This window comes from Rhincodon typus, chromosome 2, assembly GCF_021869965.1.
Source record: "Rhincodon typus isolate 14 chromosome 2, sRhiTyp1.1, whole genome shotgun sequence".
Taxonomy (NCBI): domain Eukaryota; kingdom Metazoa; phylum Chordata; class Chondrichthyes; order Orectolobiformes; family Rhincodontidae; genus Rhincodon; species Rhincodon typus.
The window spans coordinates 78,318,090-78,334,411 of record NC_063333.1 but is presented as its reverse complement, the minus strand read 5'-3'; the positions used below and the strand labels follow the sequence as shown (position 1 = coordinate 78,334,411).

Here is a 16,322-nt window from a genome sequence, read left to right as displayed (position 1 = left end):
CTGAGGAAGGGTCACGGGACCCGAAACGTTAACTCTGTTTTCTCCTCCACAGATGCTCCCAGACCTGCTGAGCTTTTCCAGCAACTTTGTTTTTGTTCCTGATTTACAGCATCCGCAGTTCTTTTGGTTTTTATTTAGCTTTTAAAGGGTAGTGTATTATGATTTATAATTCGAAGTCTTATCCCTAAACTATTTTGGTAGCCCTAGTTCTCATGTTCCATACAATTTTTAATGCAGCACCAACTAACAGATCCTCACTTAAATCTGTAGGTTAAGTCACAAAGTAAATCCTAAACTTGGATTATATATAAAAGAGTATGCATTGGATTTATACATTCCACGAATATAGGGCATGCATCTGGTGGCAGGATCTGCCACTAGTAAGCAAAGCAAGACTCTCCAAGAGCGGGGAGTGTTCCTTTGCTTGATGGTCAGTTTGGGCTTGCATACTGTATTTGCATCCTAAAGTTTAGGATCACATTAAAATTGCTTCAGATTCAAAACTTCCCAAAGCCATCTCAGTGCATCAGCTATTCCACCAGTCTGTTAACTTGCCATCCAAATAACCAGCAACTTCCAATTCATTTCCTGACCGAATCAAAGTAATTTCATCTCTTCAGTTAAATAATCCATCAGATGATTCAACCATTCATTTTAGGAGTGGTTGATTATTTCTGAATTTCAGCATAATGAAAAGTAATAATTACATTGTTGTTCAAATACTGAACACCCAATAGCAACAGGATGCACAACATGCAACACATTCTAGAATCAAACAAACATACAATCCAATGCTCAATAGGAAAATACTTTTTCTTCTTAAGATGTACATTTTCAATGACTTAATTTATTATATAGCAATTAAACTGGTTTCTTTGAATACAAATTCTAGTGATGCAATTTTGTTAAATATTTCCTAATCAGCACTTCTGCGATCTCTCATACCTGGAGGGGCATAGGAGTTTCTTTGTAGCTGGGCAAGATCTTGAATGTGATGCCACCACTGCAATCCCTTAATATATCCTGCAGTGCTTTTGGGTCAGACCCGACTTCTCTGCCATTTACTTCTTTAATGATGTCACCTACATGGAGAAGACCTTGCCGGTCAATCATACCGCCATGGAGAATCCTTGCGATTACCAGCTCATTGTTCTCTACCCTAAAGGTAAGGCCCTACAGAGGGGGGAAAAAAATGATAGTTGATGTTTTTTGCAAGGTTTTTGCTTTCCCAAAGCCAGAAAATTGCAGCCATTTAAGCAAGGAAACAGTAAGCATTTCCCTCTTTCCCAAAATGTTGCAAATTTAAGCGACAAATAACAGTAATAGCAAAAAATGCTTTTGTCCATCTCCATAGAAAAAGGCTGACTTTTCTCTCTGCACAATTACGAAAATGATTTTGCTACAAAACATATTCATTGTACAAGGGAATGGTGACAGATTCCATATTAGAACAGAGTTGTCTTCACAAAAAATGTTCACTCTCCATTTAGTTCTTGGTTTTAAAAGTTTGCCTTGAAACCACTTCAGACAGAAAGCCAACTCTTTGGAATTTGTAAGTGTGTCTAGACATTTCAGAGAAAGACTAAATGTCACACTCACTATCCAGTTCAATGCAAATCTTTGTAGTTTTCTTTTGTTACAGTTAGGATTACAAGTTCATGGAATAGCACTGTAGAATGTTTACAGAAAGAAGGACATTCAGCCCGTCGTGTCTATGCCTGCTCTCTGCAAGAGCAACTTAAACGGGCCCATTTCCCAACCCTTTCCTCATTGCCCCACAAAATTCTCTCAAGCATTTAAAACTAATTCCCTTTGTAAACTACAGTTGAATCTGCTTTGTCATACTCAAAAGACATTGCATTCATATCCTAAACACTTCACTTTGAAAAGAAATTTGTTCACCAATCTCAAGTACATACAAACAGACAAATTCAGAGCCAAAGTAGGTCAGATCTGCGTCCTGAGTGTGCTCGGTCATTCAATAAAGGTATTGGCTGTTCTGATTACTCCACATTCCTGCCTATCCCAGTAAACCTTCAGCCCTTATCAAGAACGTATCTACTTCTGCTTTTAAAATCGATGCCCTTTGCCTTCTCTATCTTCTGTCAGTAGAAAGCGTTTATCCCTACCAACATGCCTAGATCACCTCTATCAAATCTTTTCTATAGCTTCTTGACAGGAAAACAACCCCAGCTTCTCCAATCTACCAATGTAACTAAAGACTCTCGTCCCTGGAACCATTCTTATACATCTTTCCTGCAACCTCTCTAATGGTTTCACATCCTTCCCTTAGTTTGAAGCTCAGAAATGGACATAACATTCCAGGTCAGGCCAAACCAGAGGTTTATACAAGGTTCATCACAATTTCGTTGCTTTTGTCTTAAGTCTTCCCTGCATTAAACTTCATCTGCCACATGAACTCCAATTCCACCAATTTCCATCCACTTAAGTCCATCTTTCTCAGTTCACAAACCTTTGAAAGTTTTGTCACCTGCATTTTTGAAAATACATTCTCAACAATTTTAAAAAGCCCAGAAAGGGAGGACTCTTTCCTCTTCTACTAAACGGTTCAGGAATAATCTTAACAACGACTTTATGAAGCCGATATATTGCAAGCAATTCTAGTCTGAAGGTATCACAGTAAATTCACTGTAGCAAAAGAAAGAGGGTACATATTAGTCCAAAAGCTTAAAACAGTGGAGTACTTTCCTACAGATTTGTAACCTTCATTATGCTATTAGATGTATGTATGTATAACTTAGGGCAGTACGTTGGCTCGGTGGTTAGCACTTCTGCCTCATTGGGCCAGGGACCTGGGTACGATTCCACCATTGGGCAACTGTCGGTGTCGAGTTTGCACATTCTCCCCATGTCTGCATGGGTTTCCTCTGGGTGCTCCAGTTTCCTCCCACAGTCCAAAGATGTGCAGGCTAGGTGGATTGGCCATACTAAATTACCTCAGTGTCCAGCGATACATAGGCTAGGTGGGTTACCCATGGGAAATGCAGGATGATTGGGCAGGGTGGTAGGTCTGGGTAAACTGCTCTTCAGAGGTTCAGTGTGGACTTGATGGAAGCAGGCCATTTGGCCCAAAATGTAGGGATTCTATGATCAATAAATACTGGGAATCACATGGATAACATTGATTCCAGGTATGTTTCCTTTCATTGAGTCAGTTGGTCTCAGTTTGAACAGTAGTAGGAACACTATAATTGGCTCTGTATCTGTAATAGAGGGTTAAATCTATAGTATTCCTGACTATCTAACACACCTTGCTTGAAATATACAGGTAAATGGATGATTATCACACAAGGCCAGAGGTGAACAGTTAGGTAGTCTTATAGTTCAGTTCATGTCAAAAAAGGCATATAGGCAGGAGGTACCTCAACGATTGGCATCTGTACAGGTAGAATCCAGCAATACAGGAAGGGAGGAAGATGTTGTTAGGAAAAGGAAATTTAAAAAGCGGTTTCACCTTTAAAGGTTTTCCTTCTTTAAAATTAGTAGCCTAAATACTTGTAGCATTATAGGATGTCTAGCCCATCTACTCCCAGGTTCAGATTACAACTCAACATTATTCCTGATGTTGCCCCATTCAGATCCACAAACATTCAGGAACAGGGAGCTGTCTGAGTAACAGTTCTAGGATTGGTGCAATAAAGAGACTGAGACTGCAGAACCTTTATTACACCACTACATTAAAGTTCAACTTGGGTATAAGCAAACACCCAAAATTAATAAATGAACTCAGAAATAAAAGTTAAGTACTTACCAAAGGCTCTGTGGCCTTCTTCTGAATTCCAATCATGCGAACAGCATCTCCTGATGCTGTCTGGTTGTTCAAGATTTCATTTAGCAGACTGGGACTTGAGGGTGGTGTTTCATAACACTTTGATGCAACCAAATCATGGACTTCCAAAAGTGACTGCAAACATCATGAATAAAGCATTATTTCCTAAACATTAGTGCAGAATCTAAGATACTCAATAACATCCACACATTTCACGAGAAACGTTCCAATTGTGACCACATCATAAACCTCAGTTGATAATCTAATCTTATCAATTAATGCAACATGTCCATAAGTGACCACTCAAATATTAGATTCACTTCATATCAGCCTCTGCTCCCCAATATTCTCAATAGTTCTCTCCAACACTATGCTCCTTTTAAACATATGGCATGCAGCCATACCACAAGCTGCTCCAGGCTAGTCTTTATCAACTAACAAATAGCCCACTTTCCAAAGCAAAAATGGTTTTCCAGATTTTTCTTCATTTAAATGGCAATTCTGGTTCAAAGTTCAGTACATGTATCAATGACTTTAGTTTGATGGTTAAAGACAGTTGTGATTTGGAAAAACTGGAAACAAAGCAAAGCAATGAGGAAGGATGGCAACATGAATGTAACTCGGACATCCTTCTGTTAATCAGAAATCTCCAAATCAATACCAAAATATATCAAATGCACAGAGTCTATTGACTTTTGGGCATTCAAACAGTAGAAATATGCTGACCTGCTGCCCATAGCTGCAAAGAGATGGCCACAATATTCAGACGCAAAATTCCTAGGATCACAATTTACATAATGAAATAAGCATACTGCCTAAAAGATTGGTCATTTGCAAATGAGAGCAGAGGAATTGTCAGGAAACAAGGACACAGACTACTATTGCTCCATTAAAGCCTGAAGTAAATCAACATTTGCAAGCTGATAGATTCCAAGGGCACTCTTTGTAGGATGACAATCTGGATCCTCAGAACACTTATGAGCCTACCCCCTTTTCCTTCTCCTTGTCACCACCACCTCCACCTCAACTTTCACAAAGCTCCACCATGGTACTGCGGATGACTTGCAAATTTAACAAGCTTTTGGTTATACAATCAACATGATGGAGTAAACCTGTTAAAACAAAAGGTCACAGACAGATGCAATGGGCATTAAAGCAATAGCTTACATTAAGTACAGCTGTTAACTGTAGAAAACACCCACAAATACTTTAGGCGAATAAGCTGCGTGGATTTCCAAATAATATTCAGTAAAGATGCTGGATAATAGGCTCATGACTACATTTAGAACATTTGGAGTCAGAGGACAATCAGCAAAATGAATACCAAGATGGCTGAAAAAACAAAATAATAGTGTAGGGGTTAAAGATAGGAACTCAGTAGTAGACTGAAGGTCTGTGGAAGCCCCGTTGTAAAGGTCTATATGGAAATTGACCAGAAAGGTAAAACTTCAATGGGCAATTACTCTGCTCTCAAGGACCCTCTAGCACATAACTGAAACTTGGGGCTGATCCATGGTACTTACTCAGACAGTGGAAACATTAGACAAATAATATATAACACTTAATTACTTCCACAACTGACCTCTATCACACCCTCGAATCTCTCTTCCCCCAACAACCACCATCCCAAGGCTCCAGCCTGACAAGAGCTCCAAACAAAATACCTTGACCCAACTGACTCATGCCATAAAAAGGAAGTGTTTCCTGTCATCCCCTGACACTCCTTCTCTAGGGGGATACTCCCGAAAAGATTCTGCACAGAATATCTGACAACTGAAATCAGAAGATCCTGAAGAAATGCAGAGTCTTGTCAGGCTGGGTGAATCTTTCCACTGATCAAAAGATTCAGGCCTTAATTTGATCAATCCTAGGATGCACAGTTAATATAGGAGGTCTGTAACAAAATACAAGCGAAATCAAAGAACTTGCAGAACAGGGCAAATGAGCTTCAATGAGAAGGGTGAGATGAGGTGGCAAATTTGCTTGGAACATGCGTTCAGATATTTCCTGGAAAATAAGGGTCTAAATAAAAGTGGTGGTGAGATGTGGATACTCAAATCTACAAAACCACTAAATGCAGGAAAGCAGGTTAATTAATAAAAAGTAAACCAAGCTCTGCTAGAGAGATAGAAGTGGGAAACAAAGATATGTTACATATCTATTTAACACTGATGAGACTACCCATAGAGTTTTATATACAACTTTTGTTTTCATTTTATATAATGGATTACCATGAAGGCAAGTTTTTAGGATTGAGGATGATTTGTTTCCATCTGGTTCAACAGGTTCTGAGATACCTGATCCAATGTGTGCTTGAAGAGTTGAGCAAATGGGCTGTTTGAAGGTTAGTGTGCTCCCTCCAACACCTTGATTTTTCTCTCTGCACTTTCACAATAAAGTCTCTGGAGTTTGGAGCCTTCTCCTTTCCAGTTGATCACAAGCCAGTGTCTGCAACGAGTCAGCAGCCACAGAGTTCCAATTTACTCAGTCTGGTTTCAGGCTAGAGACATGGACAACTATGGCAGACATGTCAAAGCACTAGAGAAGGACCAATCCTGCTTTGAGAAAATCCCCCAAATCAGATGGCAGGAAAGGTAGTTCAACTACAGCTTGTGAGGGGCTTGTAGTTTGTCAACATCAAAAGATAGGATACATTATCCTAAAATTTGGCCACCTTCAGAAACGTATCACCATTCTCTACTTACACCACAATAACATGCAAGACAGGATCCTCACTAACGGAACCTCCAGACTCCAGCTCAGCGAAGACCGGGGGGGAAAACCAAGGCTGCATCATGGCACCAAATCTCTCCTCTACTTTATTTGCTGCAATACATCTCCAGCATTCCCCACAGGGATGGAGATAATCTACAGAACTGGGAAACTGCTCAAACCTATGTAGCTTTCAATCCAAATAAAAATCTACTTAAACCTCCATCTTAGAGCTTCAGAATACAAATGATGTTTGTAAAGATGGGCCTTTCCCATTAAACTATGCTCCCCTTCCAAACAGCTTCCACAGCACAACATTTCCCATCAATTAAGATCAACAGCGAGATCTTGGAAAACTTGGGCCATTTTCCAAATCTTAGGGTAGTTCCTCTCTGCAAAGGCAGACGTGGACGACAAAATTCATCTACACCCATAAAATGTGTCAACACAGCCATTGGTCAACTAAGAATATGAGAGGGCAGATTTCTAAACCTGAGGCCAAGGTCATGCAATGCTGACTGTGCTCCTGTGCGCTTTGGAAACTTAAACAAGCTATAGAAATACTGCAGAACATACCAAAAATATTTACCGGAATGATATCAGAACTGAGAAATTATATCCATCGGAAAAACTGAGCTGACTGCAACTCATGTCCTCGAGAAAAGAGAAGATCAAGGATTATTCCGGTCTTTATACTTAAGAAAGGGTTAGATGTAGTGAAGATGTTTCCATTTGAGAGAGATCAAAGCTTGGGGTCATTAATGTAAGATTGCTACTAATTAATCCAATAGGGAATTCAGAAGAAACTTCTATACTTGGACAGTGTAGAGAAGTAGCATGATCAAATCCAATTGGCCAAGGGATGGGCGTGCTACTTGACTAAAAGAATTCTGCAGACCTTGTGAAGAGACCTGACATCAGAGGTGACAACAATCTACGATCAGCACAGTTTATGTATTTTGTGGGGATAGGAAGTCAACCAACCTGGCGATCTGTTTATCGAAGGATGAAACTGCTGATAAGCAAATTCCTAAAGTTACAGGTTTGAGACATACAGGCACCCTTTCTGGCAAGATACACAAAAGGATTCCAAACGATGGTGGTGGAACCACAAAGAATACCAGAGGAAAAAGTCAGTGTTTCAAAGCAGTTAGACAATGTGTACTCACTGATGAGCATGACTCCTTTTAAAGCAATATTCTAGTACATCTCACTCAAGGTATAAAACCTTTAACACAAGAATGAACAGTGCCAACCCTCATAGATAACAGGAATGGGAACAAGACCAAAGCAGCAATTTGATCAACTGTGACTACAGTCAAACTGCTCATGCATAATTTGATTGAAAGCAAAGGGAACTTTTAGCTACAATTGAATCGGAGATAGTAGGAACTGCAGATGCTGGAGAATCCGAGACAACAAGGTGCAGGGCTGGATGAACACAGCAGGCCAAGCAGCATCATAGGAGCAGAAAGGCTGACATTTTGGGCCTAGACCCTTCATCAGAAAAAAAGCTACCAATATTGTCTTGAATATTAAAGGTATAAATTTAATTCCTAAAATATCTATTTAGAATCAGAGGTGTTTTGGTCATCTAAAATAATTCAACTTATACTTGCCTTATTTAGTGGCAAGAATGTGGTACCTGCTACCACAAGGGGCAGTTAAGACAAATAGCCTCACTGCAAAACAAAAGACTTTACATGCAAAAAAGAAATGTGTTGCTTTACCAAATCGTGTCCAATGCCAAACGTGATTTTATTTAGTGCTCATTTTAGGGATTGAATCAATATATGTCAAACCACAAAAACAACCAAGGGGTAAAATCATATAAAGCCATGTTCTCTACTTGAAGTAGCACCTGTCAGATGACAGCATCAGCAATTTACATACAAATATCTTGACGTTTCCACCCAGTAACTTTAATGCTTGCAAAATAAATTGGGCACTTTCTCTCTAATGTCCAAACAATGCGTTCTCAGGTCATAAGAGAATTTTTAATGGAGATGTTTGCTACTTTGCTGCTTGTTCTTGTTTAAAATACTAAAGAAATGCATGAGGCAAATGTTAAATGTATCGATACTAAAACTTAAAGAAAAGGATGCTGACAGCAAACAATTTTAGAGCTTATAATCCATCTCAAATGGAACTTGCTCTGTTGGCCAAGACAGCCTGGAGGTGACGGTGTCAGAGAAACAGGAAACCAGTTGCTTTGTACTTCATCCACTGGGAATTAAAAGTGAAGTCTTAATTCAAAAGAAAAGTCAACAATTTCAGACTTTCCAATATTTTGTCATATCAGGATCACATTTGAAATTCTCAATTAGATGAAAATTAGATCCCAGTCAGAGACAAAATGCACTTTCCTTAAACTAATTCTGTGAAAAGTAGAACATAAGGAAGGTTTTTTTTTTAAATATAAAAAGCAAACTCAATCCAGTTTAACATTTCCAACATTGGGGTGTAAATGATTAGGCACACCAGACATAACCATATTTTTCATACTACCTTTTTGTAATGTTTACTGCTAAATGGAAATCAAACAAAAAAGCTACATCCCACTGCAAATGCAGTCAATAACAATAGGGAGCTCAGATCTGCTTCAGTGAAAATTAAATCACCTCCATTAGCTTCTTAATCCAATTTTGATTAGAAAAACCTAAAGGATCATAGCTATTTAAAAATTGTTCAAAATGAACAATACACACTCAACATTATTGTAATTTGTTTCGTAGAGTTCAAAAAAAATGCACACCAGACATACTGTATCAAAAATTCAAATGTAAATTTAAACTCGCACGGCCATGTGTCAGGAACAGGACATTTGACCAAGCTACAGCAACAAGAACACCATGATCATCTCCCGCATTCAAAACAGTTTGAAAGATAGCATACATAATCTTGTAAGAAAAGAATACAACACAAATCATTAGCTCTGCTCAGTCTCTTAAAATATGAAATGTTTGATGAGAATAAAAACTAGGTTACAGCTCTAAATAAAACAGCTTTATTATGTTTTCATGGCACAGTAATGGTGACAGTAGAGGATTATAAAGATTACTCAACTAAAATCTTTTAGACAGATGTCTCATCAATAGGAGCTTTACACAGAGGTGCTGATAAACAAAATAGATTTATAAGATTTAGAGGCAGCACCATGTTTATACATCTTAGGTAATACAAAGTTATAATTTAATTGTAAAATAAATAACTTGTGTTTCAAATACTGGTCTCTAAATCCTACAAACAGATTAGTCATCATGGAATTGCTCACTCCCCTACGGATCAGAGGACTCTAAAACTAGATTCAGATCGTAGCTATTTGGAAAATGACAAGTGTGATCATCCAACTCAAAGCAAGGCTACAGACCAAATGCATACTTGTGAATGATTTTAGACAAAACCTTAAAAATGTGACATTTAGCCTATTTAAAATGCTATCACAATTTAAAATTTCAGATAAAAACCAAAAGAACTGCAGATGCTGTAAATCAGAAACAAGAACAGAAACTGCTGGAAAAGTTCAACAGGTCTGGCAGCATCTGGGGAGAGAAGTCAGAGTTAATGTTTCGGGTTGAGTGGCCCTTCCTCAGAACTTGACCTGAAACGTTAACTCTGATTTCTCTCCACAGCTACTGCCTTGCCGGCTGAGCTTTTCCAGCCATTTCAGTTTTTGTTAAAATTTCAGATATTTTTGTGACATTAGCCAAATAAATATATACCATTAATACATCATTTTTGGTGGTTTCCTGTTTCTGTTAAGTTAATGCTGTATTGCTACTATTAAAAAGGAGTAAACACAAGATCGATTGTTGATAGGAATGTTAAGTTATTTTATGCTACAAGTTAGCAGCATTCAATAATGATAAGCTCAAATTAATTTGCAAACAATTCAAATTTGTGCAATATGTTTAAGTAGTAAATTCCTCTTAAACATTTGCCCAGATCCACAAAAGAAATTTACGTTCATCAAATCTCCTTGCAACAGCATGCAGTGTATTATTCTAAAATTATGCCTCAACAGCATCTGAAACATTATGCAAAAAGCAAAAAATTCTACAGCCATTCAATAGTCTTTCTACAGATTCAGTGTGAGCTAATTACTGGAAGATTTAGCTATCTTAGACAACTTCGAAAAACAGGTCCTGAAGGAGGGTCTAGGCCCAAAATGTCAACTCTCCTATATCTTTGATGCTGTCAGACCTGCTGTGTTCCTCCAGCTCCACACCGTATTGACTCTGATTCCAGCATCTGCAGTTCTTGATATCTCCGAGGTTATCTTCTAGTTTTGGGTTGTATGGAAGTTTACTAATTATAAAGCCAATTACACACTGAGAAATATTTTAAGCTGAAGTATCAAAATTAATGCTCTTCTTTCTCAATTATTCTTAGTTAATGACACCTTACAGAGAAGATAGATATGCTCATGCCCAAGCACGGAGTGCCAGAGACAGAGACAGAGACAGAGACAGAGACAAGGGAGGTTGGGGGAAGGGAGCACGCAAGAGAGCGAGTGATAGCGAGGGGCCTAAAAGTTGAGTAATCCAATACAGAAACAACACTGAGTTAACGTTTTTTTTTCATTTCAGCTTGTTCTGCAAAAATTGATAAGTTAGAGGCTAACAAGATGCTGTCCACATGATCAAATGTTTCAGAGGGGGAAGCTAGCAATTGTCTTCTAATAGATTTTGACAAAGAAGATATAAATATTGATTAAAAAAAACGTAATATAAACCAAACTGAAGAAATTAAAGGGATTGAAAAGAAAAACCAAGATTGGAACATGTCCACAGTCTAACAAACAAAACGCAGAATCTTGGCCAATTTTTATTTAAAGTAATTGAACATATTAACTAAATACATTCATAGCTTCACGACAATTTATGTCTAATGGATTCATTCCGCACCAAGCCTCTGCTTTAACTATGAAAAATTCTACCAAAATACTTAAAATTATAAAACAAGAACCTCCAAATATCTAAACTGCATTAAAATATAAACTGATCTTTCCATGCAGCCTTTAGTTTCCAATTAACATTTGTCAATAGAAAGTTTACTATTTGTCTATTTTGTGCGTATCACAAACTCAAAGGAAAAACTGTACAACTGCAGCTTATACCTGAAAGTGTGGCTCCTTCAGAATTTTGGTCAGCTCTGTAGCAGTCTCATTGTGATTGACTATGCAACTGATGTCTTCAAGAATTTGCTTCACAAGGTCTACATTATTCTCTCTCACAGCTTCCAGTTTGGTTTCTTCAAGTCTCTCATGAGCCTACAACAGACAAACACATTAATACATATAACTTTTCACAGCATCATATCACCATTTCTATACCCTCTAGGTAATCTGCCTGTAGGTAATACACAGTACAGGCAAACAAAGAGGGCAGCACTGTTGCCTCACAGCGCCAGGGACCCAGGTTCGATTCCAGCCTCGGGCGATTGTCTGTGTGGAGTTTGCACGTTCTCCCCATGTCTGCGTGGGTTTCCTCCAGGTGCTCCGGTTTCCCCCCACAGTCCAAAGATGTGCAGCTTAGGCGGATTGGCCATGCTAAATTGCTCATAGTGTTCAGGGAGGTGTAGATTAGGTGGATGGGTCTGGGTGGGATGTTTGAGGTTCGGTGTGGATTTGTTGGGCCGAAGGGCTTGTTTCCACACAGTAGGGATTCTACGAATGCTCATCACTAACTGCTCTGGAGACGTTGGTTTTGTTTGTTGGGTAGAGTCAAAGTCCAATATTTGTTTGTTTTCTTCATATGCTACTGTACCAAACTAAATTGCTTTAGTGACTATGTTTTTTTTATTTTAAGTTTTTTTTATTTTAAGTATATTTTTGAAGTTTAAAAAAATTTTTAAATGAGCAATAGGTGAAATAGTTAATAAGCATCACATCCAGAACGAATCAGCAAAATCTATTATGCTATGTTTAATTTAAACTTAAAACTTCACATTTTAATTTATCTAAAATAATTGAGAATCAAAAAATGTTTCATATTCAGCATGCTCAACATGGTATTCTCATTACTTAAAGATGATAGGCTAAACATGTCATGGCTGAATACAAAGATATGCATCAATTTAACCAATAGCAGATAACTGAATGTCCCAATGGCCATTCTTTCATACATCCAAATTTTGGCAATGTTTGATGGAGAATATTTCTCATCTTGGAAAAGAATTGTAGAAAAAAACCTCCCAGATTTGGAAGTACAAAGGCAAGAGATAAAGCTCCCCAAGTACTGTTCCAAAAATGGATTTTATTGCTGTCCGCTTTTATTAAATCAGTTCTGAACGAATAACTTTTAAATCACGATGAGATGCCAGTTAAATATTTTGAACTGAAGTCTTCGTCTTTTCCCCTTCCAAATTCCTTTCCATTTTTGCCATTTTCTATCCACAAGCAGAATATGCATTTCTATCACTTATAGCTTACTTGATACAATACCAGACTAATAAGATGCCCTATTCAGATTTGCAATTAAATGTCTGTGTTAACCAGACATTTCCATGTAAATAACGCAAGACATTTCTGCACAAGTTAATGAAATTATTTAATGTCAATAATGCCATTCTGGACTAATATTACGCACAACTTTCAGTATTAAAAAGATGTTAAGTTAGGCTATACTTCACTTAAACGTTAAAGGGAGTGACAGGAGGATGGATTAATTGCTTGACACAAAATTTAACAATTTCAGCTTCCTGGACATACGATACTTCAGAAACATGTTTAAAGAAAACACCTTCCAAAAAAATGTCTGTATTCAGAAAAATTATTACAATCTAATGTCCTTTGTTAGTGCTTACTTTTTCACAAAGCACATGACTATATCCATTTTGAACTGTAAAAATGACTTGTCAAATATCTGCTGGAAAACCTGTAGCTCATTCTTAGACTTTAAATTCAATTTCTATAGTTCAGTGAAGAATTTAAAAATGAATCCTCCTTGTATCATTACAATATTATATTGTACAATATATTGTTTGATTTTACAATACAACTTAAATTTAAAAACATTTTAATTCTAATTAACAGTCAAACCATCAGATTAAATGCAAGGCAAATCATTCTTTCATTCCATCAACACAAAACACATGATATTTGATCAAAAGACCTTTACATTTGTAAATGAACGAACAGTGCTAATGTCATACTTTCACAAAGGTGTGTGCCTTCTTAAATAACTAGTAAACTTGGGATGTAATGTCTGTACTAATGCTATGTCAATTTTCTAATTAGGCAATTAGCCTAAATTTACATGTACACAGAGCAGAAGGAAGCATAGAAGTCAAATACAACATGCTTAATGTTTACATCTAAAAAATGTTGTAATTATGCTTGTATTTAAGCATTTGCACTTGGAAGGTTGCAGTTGCACACTGCTATCAGGGACATGCACTTTGACATCGTGGAAAACTAGCCCTTAAGTTTTTGTCTGTTTTAAAAAAAATCAGGACTTGTAAGGCCATGTCGTGGCAGGGACTCATGAGACTGAGAATGTGTTATTCATATGGTAGCCCCAGACCATAGCAAGACAAAACTCTTATGTTAGGTGGAATTATGTTTAAATGATAATTAGTTGAACATTAATTTGAATAACACTGAATTTTAGTGGCAGACTTTCAGATCAGCCTGGCATTCTGTACATACAATGCATCTGGGTCACTGGTTCATAAATGAATGATGATCCAATTTTTCTTCTTCATCATTCTTCAAAAAGATTTTTCAGGGGATAAAATTTTACACATTCAAGAAACATATATAAACAGCCTTGATCATGAGTTGATCCACCTAAATAGTTATTTCTGAGTTTAAAACAAGATGTGGACAAAGTACATGACATTAGCAGGATATGGAATTCAAAACAGCAGAGAAGATTCAAGGAACTCAGGGATATAAGTGGTGGGGAGGGTAAACCCAAACGTTTGATAGGTCTGGAGAGGTGAAATGTAGATGTAATTCATATATACTTTTAAATTATATACTTTTAAAAAAATTAATTACAATCATGTGCCCACCCCCACCAACCAATTACAGGTAGCACAATTTCACGGCATCATCTACTCAGCACTGTACCAGAGACATCACTAACATTAGCATTTTCAAATCAATATCAAAGGAATTGAAATCAATATAATAATGCTGTTTTAACATGAAACTAGCATTATATGAGAGGGAGTTATTATTTCCCAATGTAATCCTAAAATAGATGAAATAATTGTCATTTTTATGGTAAATTGTCAAAGTATCTGTCCATTGCAGTATTCCAGTAAACAATTCATGCTTTGGAAGGTCAATGCACTACACTTTCAGATCCTCAGTATCTTGAAGCAATTGCTTTGATTTTTCTTTCCAAAATTTAAGGATGCGTTGCCAATCCTGTGCAAATTGCAAATACAACTTCCACATTTATCATTTATTGCAATATTAGATAAAAGATCAAACTCTGACTACCAAAGGCCATCCTTCAAATCTCAACCTCTTTATCAAACACCGCCTAATTTCATCCCAGGCCATCACCTGCCTCAAACCTCGGCATTTATGGAAGGGCTACTTCAGCACCGCTCTTTCCAGTCACCCTCTAAATCCAACCTGCCCAAAATTCAAGTCACTTACCCAATGGTGAGTCCCATTCAGGCTGCCATCAACCTGGCTTTGCTGGGCCACATTATTTTCCAACATAGGAATGATAGCAGAGTGGCTGTGTTACAGAATTAGTAACCCAAAGGTTTGGACCAAATGATTTGGAGAAAAAAAAGTTCAAACCCCACCAATACAATTGGAAATTTAAATTCAATTAATTACCTACATCTGGAATATTAAAAAGCTATCAGTATTGGCGACTGCGGAACGACCAGCATTTTTTTGTAAAAACCCACCTGATTCACAAGAGCCCTTTAGGGAAAAGAAGTCTACTGTCTTTACCTGGACTGGCCTTTACAGGATTCCAGATCCACTGCAATGTGACAGATTCTTCACTGACCTCTCAAGCAGACAAGCAAACCACTCAGACATACTCAAGAAGCAGCCCACCACCAGTTGAGGGCAAGTAGAGATAGGCAATAAATGCCAGCCTCATCAGCAACACTCACATCCCTAAAATGAATAATATAAAAAAGAAAATTATCTTCATCCTTAAAGCCATTGATGGCGTTAGTCCATGTTCTTTAATCCTCCTTATAACCCCTAAGTGTTCCATTCATTCACACCAACCACTTGCAAACTCATCCATTGGCTGCAGCAAAACCTATTTATGTATTTGTCCCCCAAATTTCTTCTTCAAAAAAACAATAGATTGAAAAAACTAAGAAAGCCTTAGATCGCTTCTACTTTGTTTTCCTGTCAAATTTTCCATCATCTGTGAAACACCTCAGCACACATTTTATACCAAAAAGATTGATGAAATTAATGTCCATCACGAATGAGTCTTTATGAAACACAGTAATGAGGGTTAAAGCATTTCTAAGAACTGCAAGTACAGTACCTTGGCAAGAGATCTGACAATAGGACTCTCCATTATTCCTTTGAGGAAGATGAGGTCTATCTCCTTAGCTCCCGTAGAGCCGGGCAACTCATGGAGGTTGTCCAATACCTGCTGCATTGCTGCTGAGATATAAAAGCAAATGAAATATAGTGAAGTTGCTAATCACAACCTTAAACACTATAATTTATAGTCAGACTATTTTATACAGACATGAGGTTTCATCAGTTGATGGCAGACTACTGAAAAAAATTAAAACAGATTCCAGTTATGGAGGAACATAAAGAGATTCCCAAAATATAATTATTTTCCGACAACTTCTATAACTACCTTCACAG

General features: G+C 37.5%; 1 protein-coding gene across 1 annotated transcript in view; it reads right to left on the bottom strand.

Annotated features, from left to right (window-relative positions):
- Positions 1-16,106, bottom strand: part of LOC109913664 (protein PALS2-like) — a 118,869-nt gene extending 102,763 nt beyond the window's left edge. The window contains exons 1-4 of the mRNA XM_020513204.2: positions 15,988-16,106; positions 11,622-11,774; positions 3,773-3,925; positions 946-1,173 (exon numbers count right to left, since the gene is read on the bottom strand). Of these exons, the coding sequence (XP_020368793.1) occupies positions 946-1,173; positions 3,773-3,925; positions 11,622-11,774; positions 15,988-16,104 (651 nt within the window). The 5' untranslated portion in view covers positions 16,105-16,106. The remainder of the gene's footprint in view (positions 1-945; positions 1,174-3,772; positions 3,926-11,621; positions 11,775-15,987) is intronic.
- Between the last annotated feature and the right edge of the window lie 216 nt (positions 16,107-16,322).